This window comes from Scardinius erythrophthalmus (assembly GCF_964197995.2).
Source record: "Scardinius erythrophthalmus genome assembly, chromosome: 6".
In the NCBI taxonomy this organism is placed as follows: domain Eukaryota; kingdom Metazoa; phylum Chordata; class Actinopteri; order Cypriniformes; family Leuciscidae; genus Scardinius; species Scardinius erythrophthalmus.
Genome location: NC_138226.1, coordinates 22,996,368 through 23,015,977, shown reverse-complemented (window position 1 = coordinate 23,015,977; position 19,610 = coordinate 22,996,368). Strand labels below are relative to the sequence as shown.

At 36.3% G+C, this 19,610-nt stretch overlaps 1 protein-coding gene across 2 annotated transcripts; it reads left to right on the top strand.

Annotated features, from left to right (window-relative positions):
* Window positions 1-362: 362 nt before the first annotated feature.
* wdr3 (WD repeat domain 3) lies at window positions 363-19,008 on the top strand. 2 transcript variants are annotated; one of them, XM_081369667.1, is made up of 27 exons: window positions 363-464; window positions 1,544-1,730; window positions 1,823-2,032; window positions 2,112-2,230; window positions 5,565-5,643; window positions 5,863-5,958; window positions 6,099-6,194; window positions 6,316-6,417; window positions 11,263-11,360; window positions 11,477-11,581; window positions 11,666-11,896; window positions 11,981-12,074; window positions 12,806-12,907; window positions 13,033-13,118; window positions 13,209-13,347; window positions 14,510-14,566; window positions 14,669-14,769; window positions 15,040-15,151; window positions 15,431-15,565; window positions 16,617-16,667; window positions 16,748-16,813; window positions 16,900-16,992; window positions 17,164-17,214; window positions 17,605-17,648; window positions 17,804-17,932; window positions 18,092-18,185; window positions 18,277-19,008. In XM_081369667.1, the coding sequence occupies exons 2-27, from the start codon at window positions 1,557-1,559 to the stop codon at window positions 18,430-18,432; spliced, it is 2,820 nt and encodes a 939-aa protein (XP_081225793.1). In that variant the 5' UTR covers window positions 363-464; window positions 1,544-1,556; the 3' UTR covers window positions 18,433-19,008. The 2 variants fall into 2 exon arrangements, with proteins under 2 accessions (XP_081225793.1, XP_081225794.1); XM_081369668.1 differs by lacking the exon at window positions 363-464 and adding an exon at window positions 706-848.
* Window positions 19,009-19,610: the final 602 nt, after the last annotated feature.

Below are 19,610 nucleotides of genomic sequence, written 5' to 3'. Positions count from 1 at the left end.
AACGCCAAGACCTGTCCAAGACTGTATCATAGATTTTAATATACTTTTAATCGACGTTCTACTGTCATCGCAAGATTGAAATAAGCATAATAAAGTATTATGAAAAAACTAATTCTTTTTTTATATATATATAATCACATTGGTACGCCTCATGGACTGCAACATGACTTCACAGACCGAAGTAATCGATAGTGTGCACATAATTCACAAGAAGAACATATAAATAAAACACATAAGGTGTGGAAATAATGATTATAACTTATTTAATTTATTAATATATTTTAGTATGACATAAATGTCCATAAAAACGTAAATTCCTGAAACATTTTGTGAAGTGACATCGTAGTTCTGCTAGGTAATCTACCACTTTTGTCTTTACTGGATGTCACACTTGCGACTGGAAGCATGTTCTCCACATCCACAGAAGTAATATTTTCATAAAGGACATCTAATTGATATAGCATGTAAGTACATTTTATATACACAGTGGCTTATTTTGTAACTTTCTAATATCTGCATATAATATCTGCATATATTGAACGAACTGCATGTGGTTCACGTTGTCGACTGTGTTCATCGTCGCATGGATCTGAAAACGTGGTGTTACAGTTATAGTTGCTCACTTTTTAGTTTAAGCGTTCTTCATTTTATAGATTATTGGTTTAATTAATCTACTTTATAACTGGCAATCCCATCTTTTTGAAGGCGCATGAGCCATTTGGTGCAGCCGAAGATCCAAACCACTGAACAAGCTCTGTTGATATAAGGTCAAACTAATGTATGCTGCCATCGAGATGAAAAATATGATTTAATTAAAGTAGTGAAGGGGCACTTTCCCCATGTTATGGGTAAGCCGTTTCATTGAACATTTCAATTTCATATAAATTTATAGGCTACTTATTTGTATGGCGCTTTTCACAATACGCGGGTTCATCAAAGCCGGTTTACAGAAAATACATGTTTTTACATTACAATTTAGGATGATTTGTTATCAAAGGTGACTGTCCAAGTAACGTCCGTATTTCAAACTGTTCAAAGATAATATAACTCATGCAGTCAGTTAATATGTATTCATTTTAGCCTAGGCATAAACAATGAGCTCATTTAGCAATTATTTGTGATCATAATGATTACAACATAGAAATCTAAATATTTATTTTGGCAAGTTCAATATAATAATACAATTGTTCAACAAGCTTAATATAATAGTATTTGGAGGAGAAGCATCTGATACACATACTACCATTTTGGGGGAAAATGCATGGCTTGGCTAATATTGAGACAAATAATGTATATATGTTACAGATTTATTACATTTATACATTACTGTTTCATCTCATACATTAGCAAACAATTATGAAATGTATTTGCTTTGATATAAAACTAATTTATCCAGCCATGTAGAATTTTTTATTTTGATATGCAGCTGCAATATGATGGACCTTTTCTAAATATGTGTTTCATGACAAATTGTGCACAGTTTGCTAGATTAAGGTAGTGACAAATCTCACCCGAATCCCCTACTGTTATTTTGTGTCTACAGCCTCTGGTTTGCCATGGGTTTAACTAAGCAGTACTTGCGCTATGTGGCGAGTGCTGTATTCGGGGTGATTGGCAGTCAGAAGGCCAACATCGTGTTTGTGACCCTCAAGGGGGGTGAGAAAGGTCGATATGTCGCTGTGGGAGCCTGTGAACATGTCTTCATATGGGATGTCCGCAAAGCTGAGAAGGTGTTTTTAAAAGATCACTTAGTACATTGACTTATCAGTTTATATAAACTTCTGAATGTTGTACTCACCCTCACTCCCTTTTAATTTCTCAGGTTCTTATACTTGAAGGTAAAAAGCATGAGGTGACGTACTTGTGTCCCTCTCCTGATGGTGTCCACATAGCGGTGGGTTATGAGGATGGTGGTGTGCGCATCTTTAGTCTGCTGAACGGTGAAAGCAACATCTCCTTCAGTGGACACAAATCAGCTGTCTCAGTCATTAAATATGATGCACTGGGTGCTCGTCTTGTCACCGGCTCAAGAGTAAGACTACAATTTTTGGTTGTTGACCATATACATTTTTGCATGAACTAAAGTCATTTTCTATGTTGTTGTGTTGCAGGACACAGATGTGATTGTGTGGGATATCATCAATGAGTGCGGTCTGTACAGACTCAAAGGACACAAAGATGCAGTCACACAAGTTTTGTTCTTGGAGAACAAAAATCTGCTGATTACAAGGTAAATCATAATCAGCCTTTACATTTCATTTAAATGAATTCAACACTTGAAAATACTTGCAACTTTATATTATTGTGTGATGGACATGAATGTTATATATATTATTATATCAATTAACCTTGACCTGCAAAACCAATGAATTTACCAATTCACACACACACCTGTAGTTTCAGATTTGCTTTAAGTAAATGTAATGATTTGCATTTATTATAAAAGTTGTTTATAATGAATATATACTTATCCAAAATTTTAAATTTAAAGGATTTGTTGTGGAGTGAGGGGAACTAAAAACATATATAGTGTTTATAATATTTGTGTTTTATTATAATAATAATGTTTTGTTTTATATACCAATATTTTACATTATTCTTAAATGTAATAACAAAATATGGCTTATAAAACGGTTAGTTCCAGTCCTTGATTCTGATTTGTCAATAGCTGTGTTTTATTCACGATAAAAGATGGCTATGACCGTTTCACCCAACGTTTCAATGTATGCTACACAACACCACTAGCAACCACTCTTAGCAACGTAAACATATGTTCTCATTGATATTGTTCATTGAAGCTTATCCACATTACTCCTATGCCCCATGCCACTTTGCGCGAATTATGGGTGTAACTTCCGTGACTAGCTCTATTGACGCAATAATATATATTTTTTAACTGTGTACAATGACATTACATTATTCTACTCATCCTTCAACCATTGAAAATTAAAAGGACATTTAAAAGTCTAAAAGCATCATTAAGGTACTTTCAACAGACCATGAATAACCCCGAAAGCATGAATTTTTCCACAGCAAAATCGGACGATTAAAGATCACTGTGGTAATCTGTATTATGTAACATACGTTGCCTTAATAAAAAATAAATATTTTTTTTTTAAACTACTTCAGCATTACGTGATAGTATTTCAAAGTGATTTCCGTCATTTTGACAGATAATAAATTGTATTTACCTGTGAAAACAAACCTGGAAAGAGACGTGAGGATTTGGGGAGAAAAAAGAGATTCTTTGTGCATTCCAGGCTTGTGCAAAATTCTGAATTTCCGAATTGGCCTCCATTCAATTCATGAATTGGAATTTGAATTGAATTTACTCCGCCCCACAAGACATTGAATTGAATTTGAATTGGAATGACAGGAAGTGGAATTAAATTCATGGCAATTCAAAGAAATTCCACACAGTCACACAACAGAAAGAATGTGTTTAGTCTCGCATGCATTCAGTGTTAGGAAGATTACTTTGTAAATGTTATTGCTTACTGTTATTAGTTACCCATTATAAATGTGGTTTGGATTACTTAATTTGGATAACTTTATCAATGCAAAGCATTTTCGTTTTAAGTTTATTAGTAACTTGTTGAATTAAACATTTTACCTCAGTAATACAACTAAATACAATTACTTTAATTTTGTAATTTAATAACAGAAATTTCATTTCACGTAACTATTTACTCCTCAACCCTGCGTACATTTTGTTCTAAAATATATATTGATCAAATTCTTGAAATAAATTACCCCCTCAGTGTTGTTTAATTAGTTTTGTTCCAATGCAATTTTTATTTCAAAGTAATCACACAAACACAAAGTTGTTTAATGCAGTTATCATTTATTCCAGTGCAAAAAATTACTGAGCAACACTGTTGCATCTAATTCTCAATAGCTCCTCAACTCCTTTTCATTGAGTCTGCACCGTTCTGGGTTGCGTTTCCGAAAGCATCGTTGGCCAACTATGGTCGCAAGTTCCGTCGTTACCAATAGAGTTCAATGGACATTGCGATGAACTTGCGACCATAGTTGGCCAACGATGCTTTCGGGAAACGCACCCCTGGTCTGAATATCTTTCCTGCAACACTAAAGATTCTCTCAACTGGTGCAGAGTGAAGTTGTAAGGGACTTCTGCAACTTAAAATGTCCAGTGTTGCCCATTAAATTGTGCTTTCAAACAAATGTCCACCTCAAATTGTTTAGCAACCATTTTAAATACTTGGTGAAAGTAAATCATTCTAGGAAATGGAGTCATGTTCCATCATGTTCCACAAAATTACAATTACAATAAATCAAACTTAAATAAACTTAATGTTCTGTGACTAAATGGTAAATAGACTGCATTTATATAGCGCTTTCACAGACCTATGGCCACCAAAGTGCTTTACATAGCCTCACATTCACCCATTCACACACCAACAGCAGTGTCAGCCATGCAAGGCGCCAACCAGCTTGTCAGGAGCAGCTGGGGTTACGTGTCTTGCTCATGGAAAACCTCGACACTTGGTCAAGTGGAATCGGGGATTGAACCACTAACCTTTTGGTTTGTAGACAACCTACATGAGCCACTGCCGCCCCGCATATTATAATGAAATCATATTTCATTGTTAAACACTTCACTTAAATATATGTATATGAATTTCTTTGAATTTGTATTGAATTGCAATTCTGCTTCCTTTAATTCAAATTCGAATTGTAATTCTAGATCCTGTTTTTGACATCAATTCAAATTCAATTCGAATTCAAGAATTTAATTGGAATTAAGGAGTCATTCTCAATTCAATTCTGAATTGTGCACAAGCCTGGTGCATTCCAGTGAATTATTAATGGGATATATCGTAAATTAAATTGGGAGAACAGACCACAAATGTGCAGTATATGTTGACCTTTTTCATACTATTACAGCAGAATGCAAAAGGAAAAAAGAAAATTATAATGAGGAAAAGAATGCAGTGACTGCAGAGCTCTTCTCTTGCCATAGATATTCTCGTTATAGCATGTCACGTTAAAATACAGAGTGTTACGTTATTCTCATGTTATTCTTAAATAAAACATGAAAGAAAACTGATAGCTCATTGAGTCAAACTGACGGATTAGTTTATTTATAGGTCAACCTTATGATTAGAAATGATTCGTTTCAGTGTTTTTGAATGGAAGTTCCCCAAACCGGAAGTATCACCAATAATTCAAAACACAGTAACCTCGTCAGGAATAAGGTGGATAGAGTGGGGTATTGTGAGAGATCGAGTAAACCAGTGTACCTGCGTTTACAGTAGACATAGCATTTTATCTACTGTACCTACCTTATCTAATAGTACCTTATTGCTTACATATATGTTGATTTAACTTATCTGTGTTTTTTTCTCCCTCAACAATTTTGACCCGGTGCAACTATTTTCTGGAAAATAAACATTTTAATAGCCTACTGCTTTGTTTTCTGAGACTACTACATTCTGAATGAATGAATGTTACTAAAGTGTCTGGATCGGTCTCAGGGCATAGACGCAGTAATGAGCTGGTCTAGCTCCTGATCTGATTATGTGTGTGTCATGTTTCCTCAGCTCCAAGGACAGTTTTGTAAAGTGGTGGGACTTGGACACACAGCATTGTTTCAAGACCATGGTGGGACATCGCAGTGAGGTAATTAAGATCACTGTACACTGTTGAGACTTTCTCAATATTTCTGAAATAATTAACACAACACACTAAATGAACTTTTTAGCCGCTTTGGAATCCTAGAGGGACATAAAGCCGGTGTAATTGCTCACAAGGTGTTTTCTTACTTCACTTTTGGAGAATAAATCTCCAACACTGTCTGTTAGTGCTGTAATACAGTGCAACCTTGTCTGATCTCTGTAGGTTTGGGGAATGGTCCTGTTGAATCAGGAGAATAGGTTGCTTACAGGGTCTGCTGACAGTGAGCTCAGAGCCTGGGACATTCAGTACATCGAGGAGGTAAAGAGATATCACTCATGCTGGGTTACAGTGTATGTAGGCTGAATTACAGTCTTGAATGTGATCTTTTGTCTTATGTATAGAATTGACTCTGATCTAATTTTAATGTGTTCTGAATAACATCAAAAGTGTCTTCACAGTGTAAAGAAGTGGGGGAACCACAGGAAAAGAAAGTCAGAACTCCACTTATGGATGAGGAGGAAGATGAGGAAGGACTTGATGAAGAGCCAGAAGAAGTAATATTTCTTCTATCCCGTTTCTTCTATTCAGTTAATGTATTCTGTGGATGACTTGACATGACATAGTTTAAAAGGGTTTCTTTCATATGTTTACCAAATATCTGCTTTCTGTCTACAGCGGATAGTCAGCTGTAAGAAAGTCGGTTCTATTCTGAGGGAAGCCAGAGACAGGGTTGTATCCTTGGTCACAGATGCCAAGGCTAATGTGCTAGCATGCCATGTAAGTATGTTTCATAGTAAATTTCACAGCTACGCAATAATTAGGCAAACATTTACATTCTATAGTTCTAGTTTATTCAAACTCTCACATGAATCAGTTTTTTTAAACAGAAGTTATTCACAGATTTATATGTAGTGCTGGGATGTCTTGATTATTTTAGTGAATATGCTTGTTTGGATTGTACGTAAATAAATCTATTCATAATATATTTCAATGACTCATTTGAGTCTTTTTTTGTGGAGAAATGTTTTAATTCTGCTGTAGATTAGGGTGTTTTTTAGTTTATATAGTTTATAGTGTAAATTCACCTATTTAAGTTGTTGCTATAACCCTAATTGAGTTGCTTGTTATTTATGTGCCAGATAATTACAGCTATTCGTAAAATTAAATTAACATCTTGTAGTGTTATGTTTATAGATGGAGATATTATCAAGATAGATATGAAGATCTATTTTGTTGTTTTGTTAGCAGCTTGCAATGCAGCTTAACTTCTTCTGAGTAAGAGTAGTTTATAGGTAGGAAAGCTTTACAGATATGAGATATTCAGCAATGAGGAATTGAGGCTACGTGTACATTAATCCGGATACATTTCTCTGTCCACACTTCACGCGTTTTCAAGCATTTTCCAAAAGTTTCTCATCCACACTGAAACATCGAAAAACGCTAATTTCACCTTATAGTTCATGTGTAAACCCTCATAAAAGCTCACTGAGATGATACAGACATAAACACGCTATTCTTCAGGATAATTTTATTTAGCAAATATCTCACCATTCACCAATATATGTTTGGTCTAAAACGCACTTGTTTAGGACAGCAATTGTGAGCAGTGGCATAGCCACGAGACTCAGATTTCTGATTGCTTAAAATAAAATAATAAAAATAAGAAATTGTTGATGTGTTAGTCTAATTGATAGATTGACCAATCAAAATACTGCGCGGTAAAATGCGTCTGTTTTCAAACTTGATTTGTCGTGTTGTGCGTAACCTACGCTGTCATCTTTGCGTGAGAGTTCATGCGGTGAATGGCAGCGTTGTGCAAAGTACAATATTGCCGTTTATATACTGTCTATGAATATTACACACGAAAAGATGAGCGAGAAGGAGAAAATAAGCCATCTACATCTGAGTTTGCTTCAGCTTACTACAAGACGACAGCGAGTGAAGCGGCTAGGAGACAGAAACGAACATATTTCATCACAGGAATAGCGGTGATACTTCGACTCAGATCGGCACAATGCGCAATGACTTGTTTGGAATTGATGAACCGCCTTCACAACCAGTGATGACCACATTTCCTGTATAGCCTATATCTGTTGTATATGAAGAGTTTGGTTTCAAAACGCGATAAATTCATTATGATTAATTTGAGTAATAATGTGTTTTCTTTACCAAGAGAGTGGAAAGATTAAAACCACTATTTTTTGTTTCAAACTTTCACATAGCATATTTAGTTTATAATAACACAAAAATTTCAAATCCTTATTTTGATTTTCAAATATTATAAAATATAATAAAGGATTAGTTTCCCCCCAAAATGTAATAAATTCATGACACTTTTTTTTTCCAAAATGCAATTAATCCATTGAATCAATATTAAAATTATTTTTCATATTTTAACTGTTGAAATACACAACAAAGTAAGTTGATCCACATATGACAGCCTCTGAACTTGGTCAATACTAATCTTAACTTACAGGCACTGGACTAAAAATAGCAGACATTAAATCACCATCGCTTTTTTTACGGCGATCAGCTGTAAAATGGCTTGGTCCTGCTCGGTTTTCATTGACTTTGAGTAAAACAATCGAAAGTTTTATATATATATTTAACGTTTAGCGCGTTTTGGAACCAAACTCTTCATATATTTGCTGAGTAAGATAACATGATTGACACTTTTTATAATCGCCCTTGTACTTCATGTAAAAGATCATAATCGCCGAGCTATGTCGTAGTCTGCTATAGCCTATAGGCTATATATATATATATATATATATATATATATATATATATATATATATATATATATATATATATATATATATATATATATATATATATATTAGGGTGCATCAAAAAACACAATTCTTGAATTTTGATATGGCTGGGTGCTAAAAATGTTCCAATATATGTAGAAACAACACATGCAAAATATTTGTCCAGTACATGATGATTTAGGGGTGCCACCGCACATCTGTTTTTGTTGGATAAAGTGCTTAACAGTGCTCAATGGTCACAATGGAGATTTGAGGTAAACAATACTACAGCTCAAGAAAACTGAGATGATCTTTCTGTTTGAGGTGATCTTTCTGTGTTGGGTATGTATTATTACATAATTACTGTCATATCTGTAATTGTGTCTTTGTATACTTATTTATTATAAGTCATTTAAGTCATATTTATAGGTATTTGGTGCTCATTACATCTAGCTAACGTTAGCTAGCAACAGTTTGCTAACCAGTCAGCTATCTATGTTAGCTAAGCTATTAAACTTAACATCAACAGTATTCTAGAGTGGACACTGTCATATTCAGAGTATACAGTGGGGAGAACAAGTATTTGATACACTGCCGATTTTGCAGGTTTTCCCACTTACAAAGCATGTAGAGGTCTGTATTTTTTTATCATAGGTACATTTTAACTGTGAGAGACGGAATCTAAAACAAAAATTCAGAACCTGTATCAAAGACACCCGTCCACACGCTCAATCAAACAGACTCCAACCTCTCCACAATGGCCAAGACCAGAGAGCTGTGTAAATACATAAGGGATAAAATTGTAGACCTGCACAAGGCTGGGATGGGCTACAGGACAATAGGCAAGCAGCTTGGTGAGAAGGCAACAACTGTTGGCGCAATTATTAGAAAATGGAAGAAGTTCTAGGTGACGGTCAATCTCCCTCGGTCTGGGGCACCACACAAGATCTCACCTCGTGGGGCATCAATGATGATGAGGAAGGTGAGGGATCAGCCCAGAACTACACGGCATGACCTGGTCAATGACCTGAAGAGAGCTGGGACCACAGTCTCAAAGAAAACCATTAGAAACACACTACGCCGTCATGGATTAAAATCCTGCAGCGCACGCAAGGTCCTCCTGCTCAAGCCAGCGCATGTCCAGGCCCGTCTGAAGTTTGCCAATGACCATCTGGATGATCCAGAAGAGGAATGGGAGAAGGTCATGTGGTCTGATGAGACAAAAATAGAGCTTTTTGCTCTAAACTCCACTCCACAAGAAGGATGAGTACAACTCCAAAAACACCATCCCAACCGTGAAGCATGGAGGTGGAAACATAATTTTTTGGGGATGCTTTTCTGCAAAGGGGACAGGACACCTGCACCGTATTGAGGGAGAATGGATGGGGCCATGTATCGCAAGATCTTGGCAAACAACCTCCTTCCCTCAGTAAGAGCATTGAAGATGGGTCGTGGCTGGGTCTTCCAGCATGACAACGACCTGAAACACACAGCCAGGGCAACTAAGGAGTGGCTCCGTAAGAAGCATCTCAAGATCCTGGAGTGGCCTAGCCAGTCTCCAGACCTGAACCCAATAGAAAATCTTCTGAGGGAGCTGAAAGTCCGTATTGCCCAGCGACAGCCCCGACATCTGCATGATCTGGAGAAGGTCTGTATGGAGGAGAGGGCCAGAATTCCTGCAGTGTGTGCAAACATGGTCAAGAACTACAGGAAACGTATGATCTCTGTAATTGCAAACAAAGGTTTCTGTACCAAAGTTCTGCTTTTCTGATGTATCAAATACTTATGTCATGCAATAAAATGCAAATTAATTACTTAAAAATCATACAATGTGATTTTCTGGATTTCTGTTTTAGATTCTGTCACTCACAGTTTGTAGAGTCAACTTTAGAGATCAAAATTACAGACTTCTACATGCTTTGTAAGTGGGAAAACCTGAAAAATCTGCAGTGTATCAAATACTTGTTCTCCCCACTGTAGATGTCTCATGTGTATTGAGAGTAGCATTGTAGTTGTTACAGTAAATTAACAGGGTAAGGCCACATGAACATGTCCCATTGACCTCCATTCATTTTGTCTATAGGACAAATGAATGGACAATCTTGAAAGTTGAATTCTGAGTTGCCCAAAGGGTTCAAACAAACAACTTTTACTTTGATAACCCTATAGAACATGTTACTGTATAAAAGTTCACTGTACTCAACATTTCCAGGTCAACCTTTTGGCAATTAGACTAAAAATTGCACATTTTTCGAAATTTCGCCAAAGTTCATGTGTTAGGTGGCACCCCTAAATCTCAATGGAATCCCTCAAAACTTTGCAAAAGTCATTTTTATGTTAATTGGAACAAAATGCAATGCCAGCCAAATTGATATTTTGAAATTAAAATTTCCCATTCAAATTTGATGCACCCTAATATATATATTAGTTGCCCCTTCATTTTAAGATGGGCCCCCCAAAAAATACAATTCTGGCTACGCCCCTGATTGTGAGTACATTTTCTGTCATCTTTGCAGGACTGTGATATGAAGAGTGTACAAAGTAACAACTTTAGCAACAGCGTGAAAGTGATTAGCACATAACAGGCACATCTATCGGTTCAATATGCGTCACATGACTAAACACGCGTCATTGTTTTCAAATACCTCCTAGTATTTTCACAGTCCACACTACAATAAGAAAACGGCATTTTCAAATTTATCCACTTGGGAAAGTGTTTTCAAAAGCTCTGTTTTTGCAGGAATAAAACGTCGTCTCTGTGGGCGGAAGGCCAAAACGGAGAGAAAAATATTTTTAAATTGAAAATGTATTATTGTGGACAAGGCCTGAGTCTGTATCATATGATAACTTTTTTTTTAAATCTCCACAGGGCCTGGATGCTACACTTGAAGTCTTTACTGTGCTAACAGAGGAGCAGGTCAAGAAAAAAATGGAGAGAAAACTAAAGAAAGCCAAGAAAAAAGCAAAGTATGTGAGACCTCTGTTTTGAAATGTGAAGCTGTCACTGAGTTCTTCTTCAGTTCTGCCTAATACATTACCAATAATTAAAGAATAGTATTTTGATTAACTGTTATGTTCTGCAGCTCTCAAGAAGAAGAAGAAGAGGATGCACCTAAGCCTGTAGTGGAGAGAAAGTTGAGTGATGAGATCCAAAAACTGGCAAACATAAAAGCGTCTTCCAAGATCAGGTCAGAGAGTACTCCTAGATGCAAGCATAGTTGCACTTTGTACGCGTTATAAAGTAATAATAGTAATGTTTTTTTCATCTGCAGATCAATGGACTGCCTTATGGTTCCTAATGGAGAGATGAAGGTTGCTCTTCTTCTGCAGAATAACACAGTGGAGACATATACGCTTAAGACCAAAGAGAAGAGTCCTACTGGCACAAAAACCTCTCGGCTCACACTGAGCGGTCATCGTACAGATGTCAGAACGCTGGCCTTCAGCTCAGATAACATAGCCGTCCTCTCCGCCTCTGGAGAGACCGTCAAAGTGTGGAACAGGTGATGAAGTCAAATATTTTACATTTTTGCATAGGTTTATAGATTTTGACAAAAATCTTAACCAGAAGTATCTTCTTCTGTCAGGTCCACCTTACAGGTCATTCGTACCATGGGATGTGAATATGCTCTCTGCTCGTTATTTGTTCCTGGAGACAGACAGATTATCTTAGGAACGAAGGTATTTAACTATTTACTTCTCTAACGCCAATCAATGAAAGTTTAAAGAGATCCAAATGTTACTATTCTGTCATTACATTAAAACTTCATTACAAACCTGCATGACAGAACTTCTGTGGAACACAAAAGGAGATGTTTTGCAGACTATCTGAGCTGCTCTTTTTCTTACAAAAAAGTAGACTGACTGTGCTGTCAAGTTCCAAAAAAAGCAAAAAAAACCCTGTAAAGTATTTCATACGACTAGTGCCCTACGTTACAAGTTTTCAGAAGCTGTATCCTAGCTTTGTTTTCTGAGGAAAACTGATATTAAACTAGTTTTTAACTGTATATCTTTACACACTTATTCAACAGTTATTTTGCCATTTTTTTTTATATATATTAATATTTTGTTTTATTTGTTTGTTTAATATTAGTTAATGTTTTTATTTTATTTTATTATTTTAATGTAGTTATTTTATCAGTAACAAACTTGGTATGTAAAAACATTGTGCCAGGTTGGAAGTCATTGTCACTGACAAGTGAACGCACACATGACAGTTGGTCGGAAGCAATGTTTTATAGTTTAAACGATTAGTTATTTTCTATTCCTTTAAGACAAGATCCTGCATTTTCTGCTGCAAAACATTTAGTCAGTATATACTGACCTTTATTACAAAAACTTGTTCTTTTGTAATTTTTTATTTTTCTTGTGTAGCTTATTCCTTATTTCGTTCCTTATTTGTCTTCTGTCAGAGCGGGAAGATTCAGATTTTTGACCTGGCTTCAGGAAGCCTTCTAGAGACGACTGACGCTCATGATGGAGCTCTTTGGTCCATGTGTCTCTCTCCAGACCAGGTATAATATCGATCTCTCAATGGACTAACTTCTCATCCCTATTAAACACCACAGTGACTTCCTGAGGATTTCAGCTTTATGTGAACATATTCTGCTTTTTTCAATTGATTTGTGTGTTTATACAGAGAGGGATTGTAACTGGGGGTGCTGACAAGACTGTGAAATTCTGGGACTTTGAGCTCATAAAGGATCAGGACTCAGGAATGAGCAAGTGAGTTTATAATCTGTGATCACAAATCACGGCTCTCGTCCAGGATTCTCTTCCTGGCTTTAATGTATTATTGCTTTGTGTAATCCACAGGAAACTGACGGTAAAGCATACGCGCACCCTGCAGTTAGATGAGGACGTGTTGTGTGTGCGCTACAGTCCTGACCAGAGACTGCTGGCTGTCTCTCTTCTCGACTGTACGGTCAAGATCTTTTACACGGACACACTAAAGGTAAACCACAAAAACACCGGTATAGCATTACAATAATTCACAGCAAAATGTGGCATCGCTTGTGTTAAATTCGTACGATTGAACGGTATCCAACAAAAGACTGCTGTTAAACTTGAATTACATTTACTGAGGGATTACATTTCGCCACCAGTAAAGATACTGACACTATATTAACATCCACCTCGGGGGATCTCACCACGTTAGCTGAGATAGACTGCCATTTCCACCTAGTAACAACATACTGTATGTCTCAAATGCATTTCCAGAGCTACTTGTGATTGGATTACATGGACGAAAGGGTCTCTAATTTGATGGCCTCTTACATCACCCACTATGGAAAAAAGTGGTGGGAAAAAAAAATCCTCCAAAATATAGTTAAATTTCAATCTCCTAAAAAATGAGAATAGGAGACGCTTCAAGCCAAATGCTTGGCATTTGATTGTAATTTTTTTAAGCACCTGCATTAACTGATCTCAGTTCATGTGTTTGTGCTCTCAATGATAGATCACTGAATGTTGATGGTTTTAAAACGTATTTTTAAAGCTTTTATAGGCCTGATGGATAAATGGATTGACGTATAGATGGAAGAATAGATAAATGAACAGATGGATAGATACAATTTTAATGAATTATTTTATATTTGAATTATTATTATAATTATAATTATATTACACTCTTCTATAAAATAGTTATTAATATAGCATTTCTTTTCTAAGAACCTTTCTGTATTGTTTTTTCAAAGTAAATGATTGCTTTATACCCACTACCTCATTCATCTATGCTCATACTCGTGGCAAAAGATGTTTAAAATGTCTTTTCATTTTAATTTATATCTCATAAATAAAATATTTAATAAAATTATTTTCATTTCAGAGTCAGGACATGTCATTGTCATTACCTGTGAAATTGCAATTTGGTAAATTCCACTTCCTGTCAATTCAATTCAACTTTTGTTTTGAGTAAAGGCAATTGAATTCCAATTCTACACTCATAATACCAACCGCTAAATGGGGCCACAGTGTCTTAGAAATGTCAGCACAATGTCAGGCCACTAATGTAATATGATGTCATTATGCATACTGTTCAGCAACTCTAACCGAAACAACGGGAACTGTGAACTGAACTTAATAAGATATTTGCCCTCTGTCTCAACCTCTTCTAGTTCTTCCTGTCGCTGTATGGACACAAGCTGCCCGTTCTGTGCCTGGACATTTCTCATGTGAGTGGACTGACTTAACACTACACATCCCGCAAGTCAATTTTGACGGATGGCGTAATTGTGCTCAAATGTTGTTTGTGGCTTGCTGTGCGTGTTTTGCAGGACAGCGCTTTAATAGCCACTGGCTCAGCAGACAGAAACGTGAAGATCTGGGGTTTGGATTTCGGAGACTGTCATCGCTCTATGTTTGCACATGACGACAGGTAATAAAAACTCTGCAGCTCGTATGGTGACACATTGCTGGCACAGTCTGTTCCCTGTCACATTACCTATACGGTTTTCAGTTATATTAGTGAAAGTTATGATACCGGTTGATGACAAGTACAGTGATTTCAGTGTTCGGTCAGGTGTCACCTACCTATGCTGTTGACGACTCTCCAGCGATTGTGAGCTGTAGTCTCAGGATGACATCAGCCCAGATGGTCATTATTTGTCATCCACTGTTTTTTCCCTGTTGTTTTTTTCTTCTATAGTGTCATGTTTCTTCAGTTTGTCCCTAAAACCCATCTGTTCTTCACCGCGGGAAAGGACAGAAGGATCAAGCAGTGGGACGCTGACAAGTTTGAGCACATCCAGACATTGGAGGTGACCTTCTCTGATAGTTGGACAGCGTTCAATAGGCATTTTTCCATAGCCGAAATGAGTTTTCCAAAGGTCGCTGAGGTGGAAGTAGCTGTTATATTGAAAGGATTAGAGTTATAATAAGAGTCCGCTCAATATGCAGCAGAGGCTGATTGCATTACGTAAGCCGCAGTCTGCTTTTGCTTAAGCCCTAATCAATGTAATCAAAGACAAAGATGTATTGGAACTGTTGTATTATTACGGAGCCTCTCATACCCGTGACCCCCTGTATATGTTTCTCAGGGTCATCATCGTGAGGTCTGGTGCTTGGCCATCAGCCCCAACGGAGACCACATCGTCTCCTCGTCTCATGATAAGTCCATCAGGCTGTGGGAGAGAACGAGGGAGCCCATCATCCTGGAGGAGGAGAAGGAAATGGTGAGTGCTTGGTTTTTCAGCACAATGTCACACTGAATTAAATAATGATCTTAAGATCTACCTTCACAGCTCTGGTAGACTTCTGTCAGCTTCAAGTGCATTAATATAGAATGCTTCTGATATGCAGTGGCTTTTTATAAGTGTGCAAAATATTTTCAGCTATTTTACAAAAAAAAAAAAAATGTTTTACTGATTTTAATCTTGTTAATAACTTTAGGGTTACATAATTTGATTCCAGATGTATTATTCATTTGTTAAGAATAATATTATCTTTTGACTTGGGTCCATCAAGACCTAAAAATCGAATTAGCTGAAGTCCCTTTTCATTTTTAAATGAGTCAGTAAGATTTTTCGTTTTTTTCAGATTCATTTTTTAAATCAGCAAGGACGCATTAAATTGCTCAAAAGATTACAGTAAAAATGTTCATAATGTTACAAAAGATTTCTATTTCAAATAAACTTTTGAAACTTCTTTTGAACTTTCTATTCATCAAAAATTTCAAAAATATTAAGCAATTGTTGTCAGCATAATAAAAAAGGACTCTTGAGCACCAAATCAGCATATTAGACTGGAGTAACGGCTACTGAAAATTCAGCTTTGCATCACAGGAATAAATTACATTTTAAAATATATTAAAATAGAAAGTTATAATATTTCATAATATTACTGTTTGCACTGTATTTTTCTATAATATTTTTGATTAAATAAATGCAGCTTTGGTGAGGCTAAGAGACTTGAGACCGATCACAAACTTGGTGTAGATTTTTAAAAATAGATATTGCTACATGCTAATTTATAGATATATGTAGTATTTAAAATATAATTTGGAGCTGCTTTCACAGAGGGGGTGCACCTATAATGCTGTAAAATGCTCACTGGTTCTTTTAAAACAATTGTATGGTTACTGCACAGCAGAAGAAACTTTATTGGTATTTTCATTCTCCCAAAAACCCAAGTATATCAGCATTTAAAAGTACATCTGTAAAAAAATCAACTCTGTACATAACATTAGAATATATTAGCTGACTTGTCTACTGTTTTTCTCCTCAGGAGAGGGAAGCAGAATATGAGGAGTCGTTGGCTAAAGGTGGTGAACCCGTGGTAAGTGGTTCTGGTCCTAGAGATCAGTTATGTCTCCTAAGTTTCTGCCGGTTCTCAGTGTTTTCTTGTGTATCTCGCAGGTTCCTGGAGAGACTAAAGGAGAAGCAGAGCCTGCTGGGAAGAAGACCATTGAGACAGTGAAAGCTGTGAGTCTGCAGAACTGTACAGATAAAGAGCTCCTCTCCTTTAAATACAGTAATGGAGAAATGACACTCGTGTTCTGTTTCTATAGGCTGAGCGAATAATGGAGGCCGTTGAGCTCTATAGAGAGGAAAGTAAAAAGCTGGAGGAGCACAGAGACGCTTGTGAAGCAGCAGGGAAGGAGGTATGATGTTTTCTAGAGAAAAGCACACTCCGATTCCATTAAGAGATTAAACTAAATATTGGATATAAGTTCTCTTTTATTCTGCACATAATTAAGACTGGAACTTGAAAGTATCATAAAATATGGATTTTAATCTAATGATGCACTTGTTTTATTTTTGCTTTTTTGCAGTTACCACCCCCTAAAATGAACCCCATCCTTGTGGCTTTTGGAAATATCTCTGTGAGTGTGTGTTTTGTTTGGTTGTCATATTTGGTTAATAATAAGAGGTGCACAATATATATGCATACATTTTGATAATAGTCGATATTATTGTTTTTAAAGGTATATATCGGATAACACTTGATAACACTGTTTGATGTTGTGATGTCTGAATTCACTTGCAGCAAATAAAATGAGATTTTTTACTTTTTTTTTTTATCTAAGAGAATTTTAATATTATAAATGTATCGGTTATTGACCATAACATTATTTTAACAACATGATTTTGATATCAGTGGATTCTTTTTAATAATACATCACAGTATGTATTTTTAAATTGAAAATGTTCTTAAAATGCGAGATTCATCACTCATATTTCATATTTTCCATGATTTCCGTTTATATCTGCAGCCCTCTCGATATGTTCTGGAAGTGTTGAAGAAGGTTCGGTCCAGGTAAGAGGTCTTCATCAGCCCAGTCAAAAGCACTCTAACACAAAACACATGCACTCTAACTCTAACACAAAACACATGCATTTTCCCATCTGTTATGTACCGTTATGTTTTATGGGTCAGTCTGTTATTCTCTCTCTCTCTCTCGGTGTTGATAGTGAGCTGGAGTTGTCTCTGCTGGTGCTGCCGTTTCCCTATGTCCCGGATCTGCTGCAGCTCTTCAACGGTTACGTACAGCAGGGCCTGGAGGTGGAGCTAGTGTGCCGCTGCCTCTTCTTCCTGCTCAGGTACTCATCTGTAGATATTGCATTAACACATTACTGTTTATTTAAATTTCGTTTACATTTATTCAAGTTGATTTGTCCTCTCAATTAGCGTTGTTTTTTTTCCTAAGCCCATGTGATTTTGTTCCTGACTAACAGTTCTCTTATTTACCATTTTCCTAGAGTCAATTTTGGTCAGATCACCAGTAATCAGATGCTGCTGTCAGTCATTGACGAGTTACGGGCCAACACGATCTCTAGAGTGCGAGAGATCAGGGTGAGTCCTGCTTTCAGTGCCAGTGAACAGTACCCTGACACACCTCTCAGATTGTGTAAGCATGTGTGTTCTTGCTTGTCCGTGTTTTCAGGATGTCCTGGGTTTCAACAGCGCAGGTCTTCAGTTCCTGCAGCGTGAGATGGAGAGCAAAGAGGACGTGATGTTCTTTGCTGATGCCACAGAGCGTTTTATAGAGAAGAGGAGAAAGAGGAGGAAACGTGAAAGAGCTGTCCTTACAATCACATGAAACAGACAAAACTGACGTTTTTCAACTGTTATAACAGACTCTTGCTTTGTGCTTTTACAATCCTAAAGAAACATCATGCTAATGTTTTTATAAGTCCATGTGTCATTTGTACCTGCCTAACTAAAGTCCATAAAGTTGAATTTCTCCGCAAATTAATTCACAGAGGCTGTTGTGTTCTTTAAAAAATCCAAGTTAAAAAAATGTATTTTTGTTAAATTAGCTATGAAATGCTTAAAACAAGAAAAACATACAACACATTCTATGAAAACATGTTTGTAAATGTAACAACAACATTGTAAATGTAACCTGGTTTAAGGATTTTAGATGTTTTTACAGGATAATAACAAAAAAACAAGATTAAATTAAAACCTGTAACAGTTATTTTACAGTGTCCCTATTGCACATTATATGTAGTTACTATAGTAAGTACTATAAAATAAGCATAGTTAAATGCAACTAACTCTAAACCACACCTTAACCCTATAGTAAGTACATGTAGTTAATTATTGTTATTGCTTTACTTAAATATATGATTACACTGTAACATGGACACTTTAAATAAAGTGTAACCAAAAAAGCTAAAAAAAAAAAAAAAAAAAATTCAATGTAAGGACTAAAGTGAGGTTTCTTACTGGCAGGCCAGCAAGGAGAAGCTACAGAACAATAGGAGGTGTTTCACTGCTGTTTTATTGTGAAATCTTTCATGCACATGATATAATGCACTGGCATTCAGTTCATTTCATAAAGGACGTGTTTCAAAGGCAAGGACCGCATATGAATCATGATAGTTCCTTATATGAATGCAATTGTTGAGGTCAAGATTAAATTAGGGTATTCTGGGACATTTTTGGTAAACTTTTTGTATCGTGATGGGTATATAGTCTTAGGTGCTCCACATTACCCAGATTAACCTGATTCACCCAACATTAATGGCCATATGTTTTCTGTTATGCTTAATATGGTGGAAAAGATAAGGAAGTGAGTCATCAAGATAGATTCTCACTCACTGATCACTGCAAGCCTATAAAAACACAAGAGCTGTCAATAGTGAAGAAATAATTAAATTAGTTCAATCTTTCTGTATTGGCTAGGCTGTGGGTTTTTTTTTTTTTTTTTTTTTTTTTTTTTTAGCTGGTGGGAGATCCACTCTGACTTTACTGAGCTCATAACCTGGCCTG

Coding starts and splice junctions, on each gene's coding strand:
- wdr3 (XM_081369667.1), top strand. CDS start 1,557: ATGGGTTTAACTAAGCAGTACTTGCGCTATGTGGCGAGTGCTGTATTC. Junction 11,897..11,980: donor ACCGTCAAAGTGTGGAACAG/GTGATGAAGTCA, acceptor TTCTTCTGTCAG/GTCCACCTTACAGGTCATTC. Junction 12,908..13,032: donor TGTGTCTCTCTCCAGACCAG/GTATAATATCGA, acceptor GTGTTTATACAG/AGAGGGATTGTAACTGGGGG.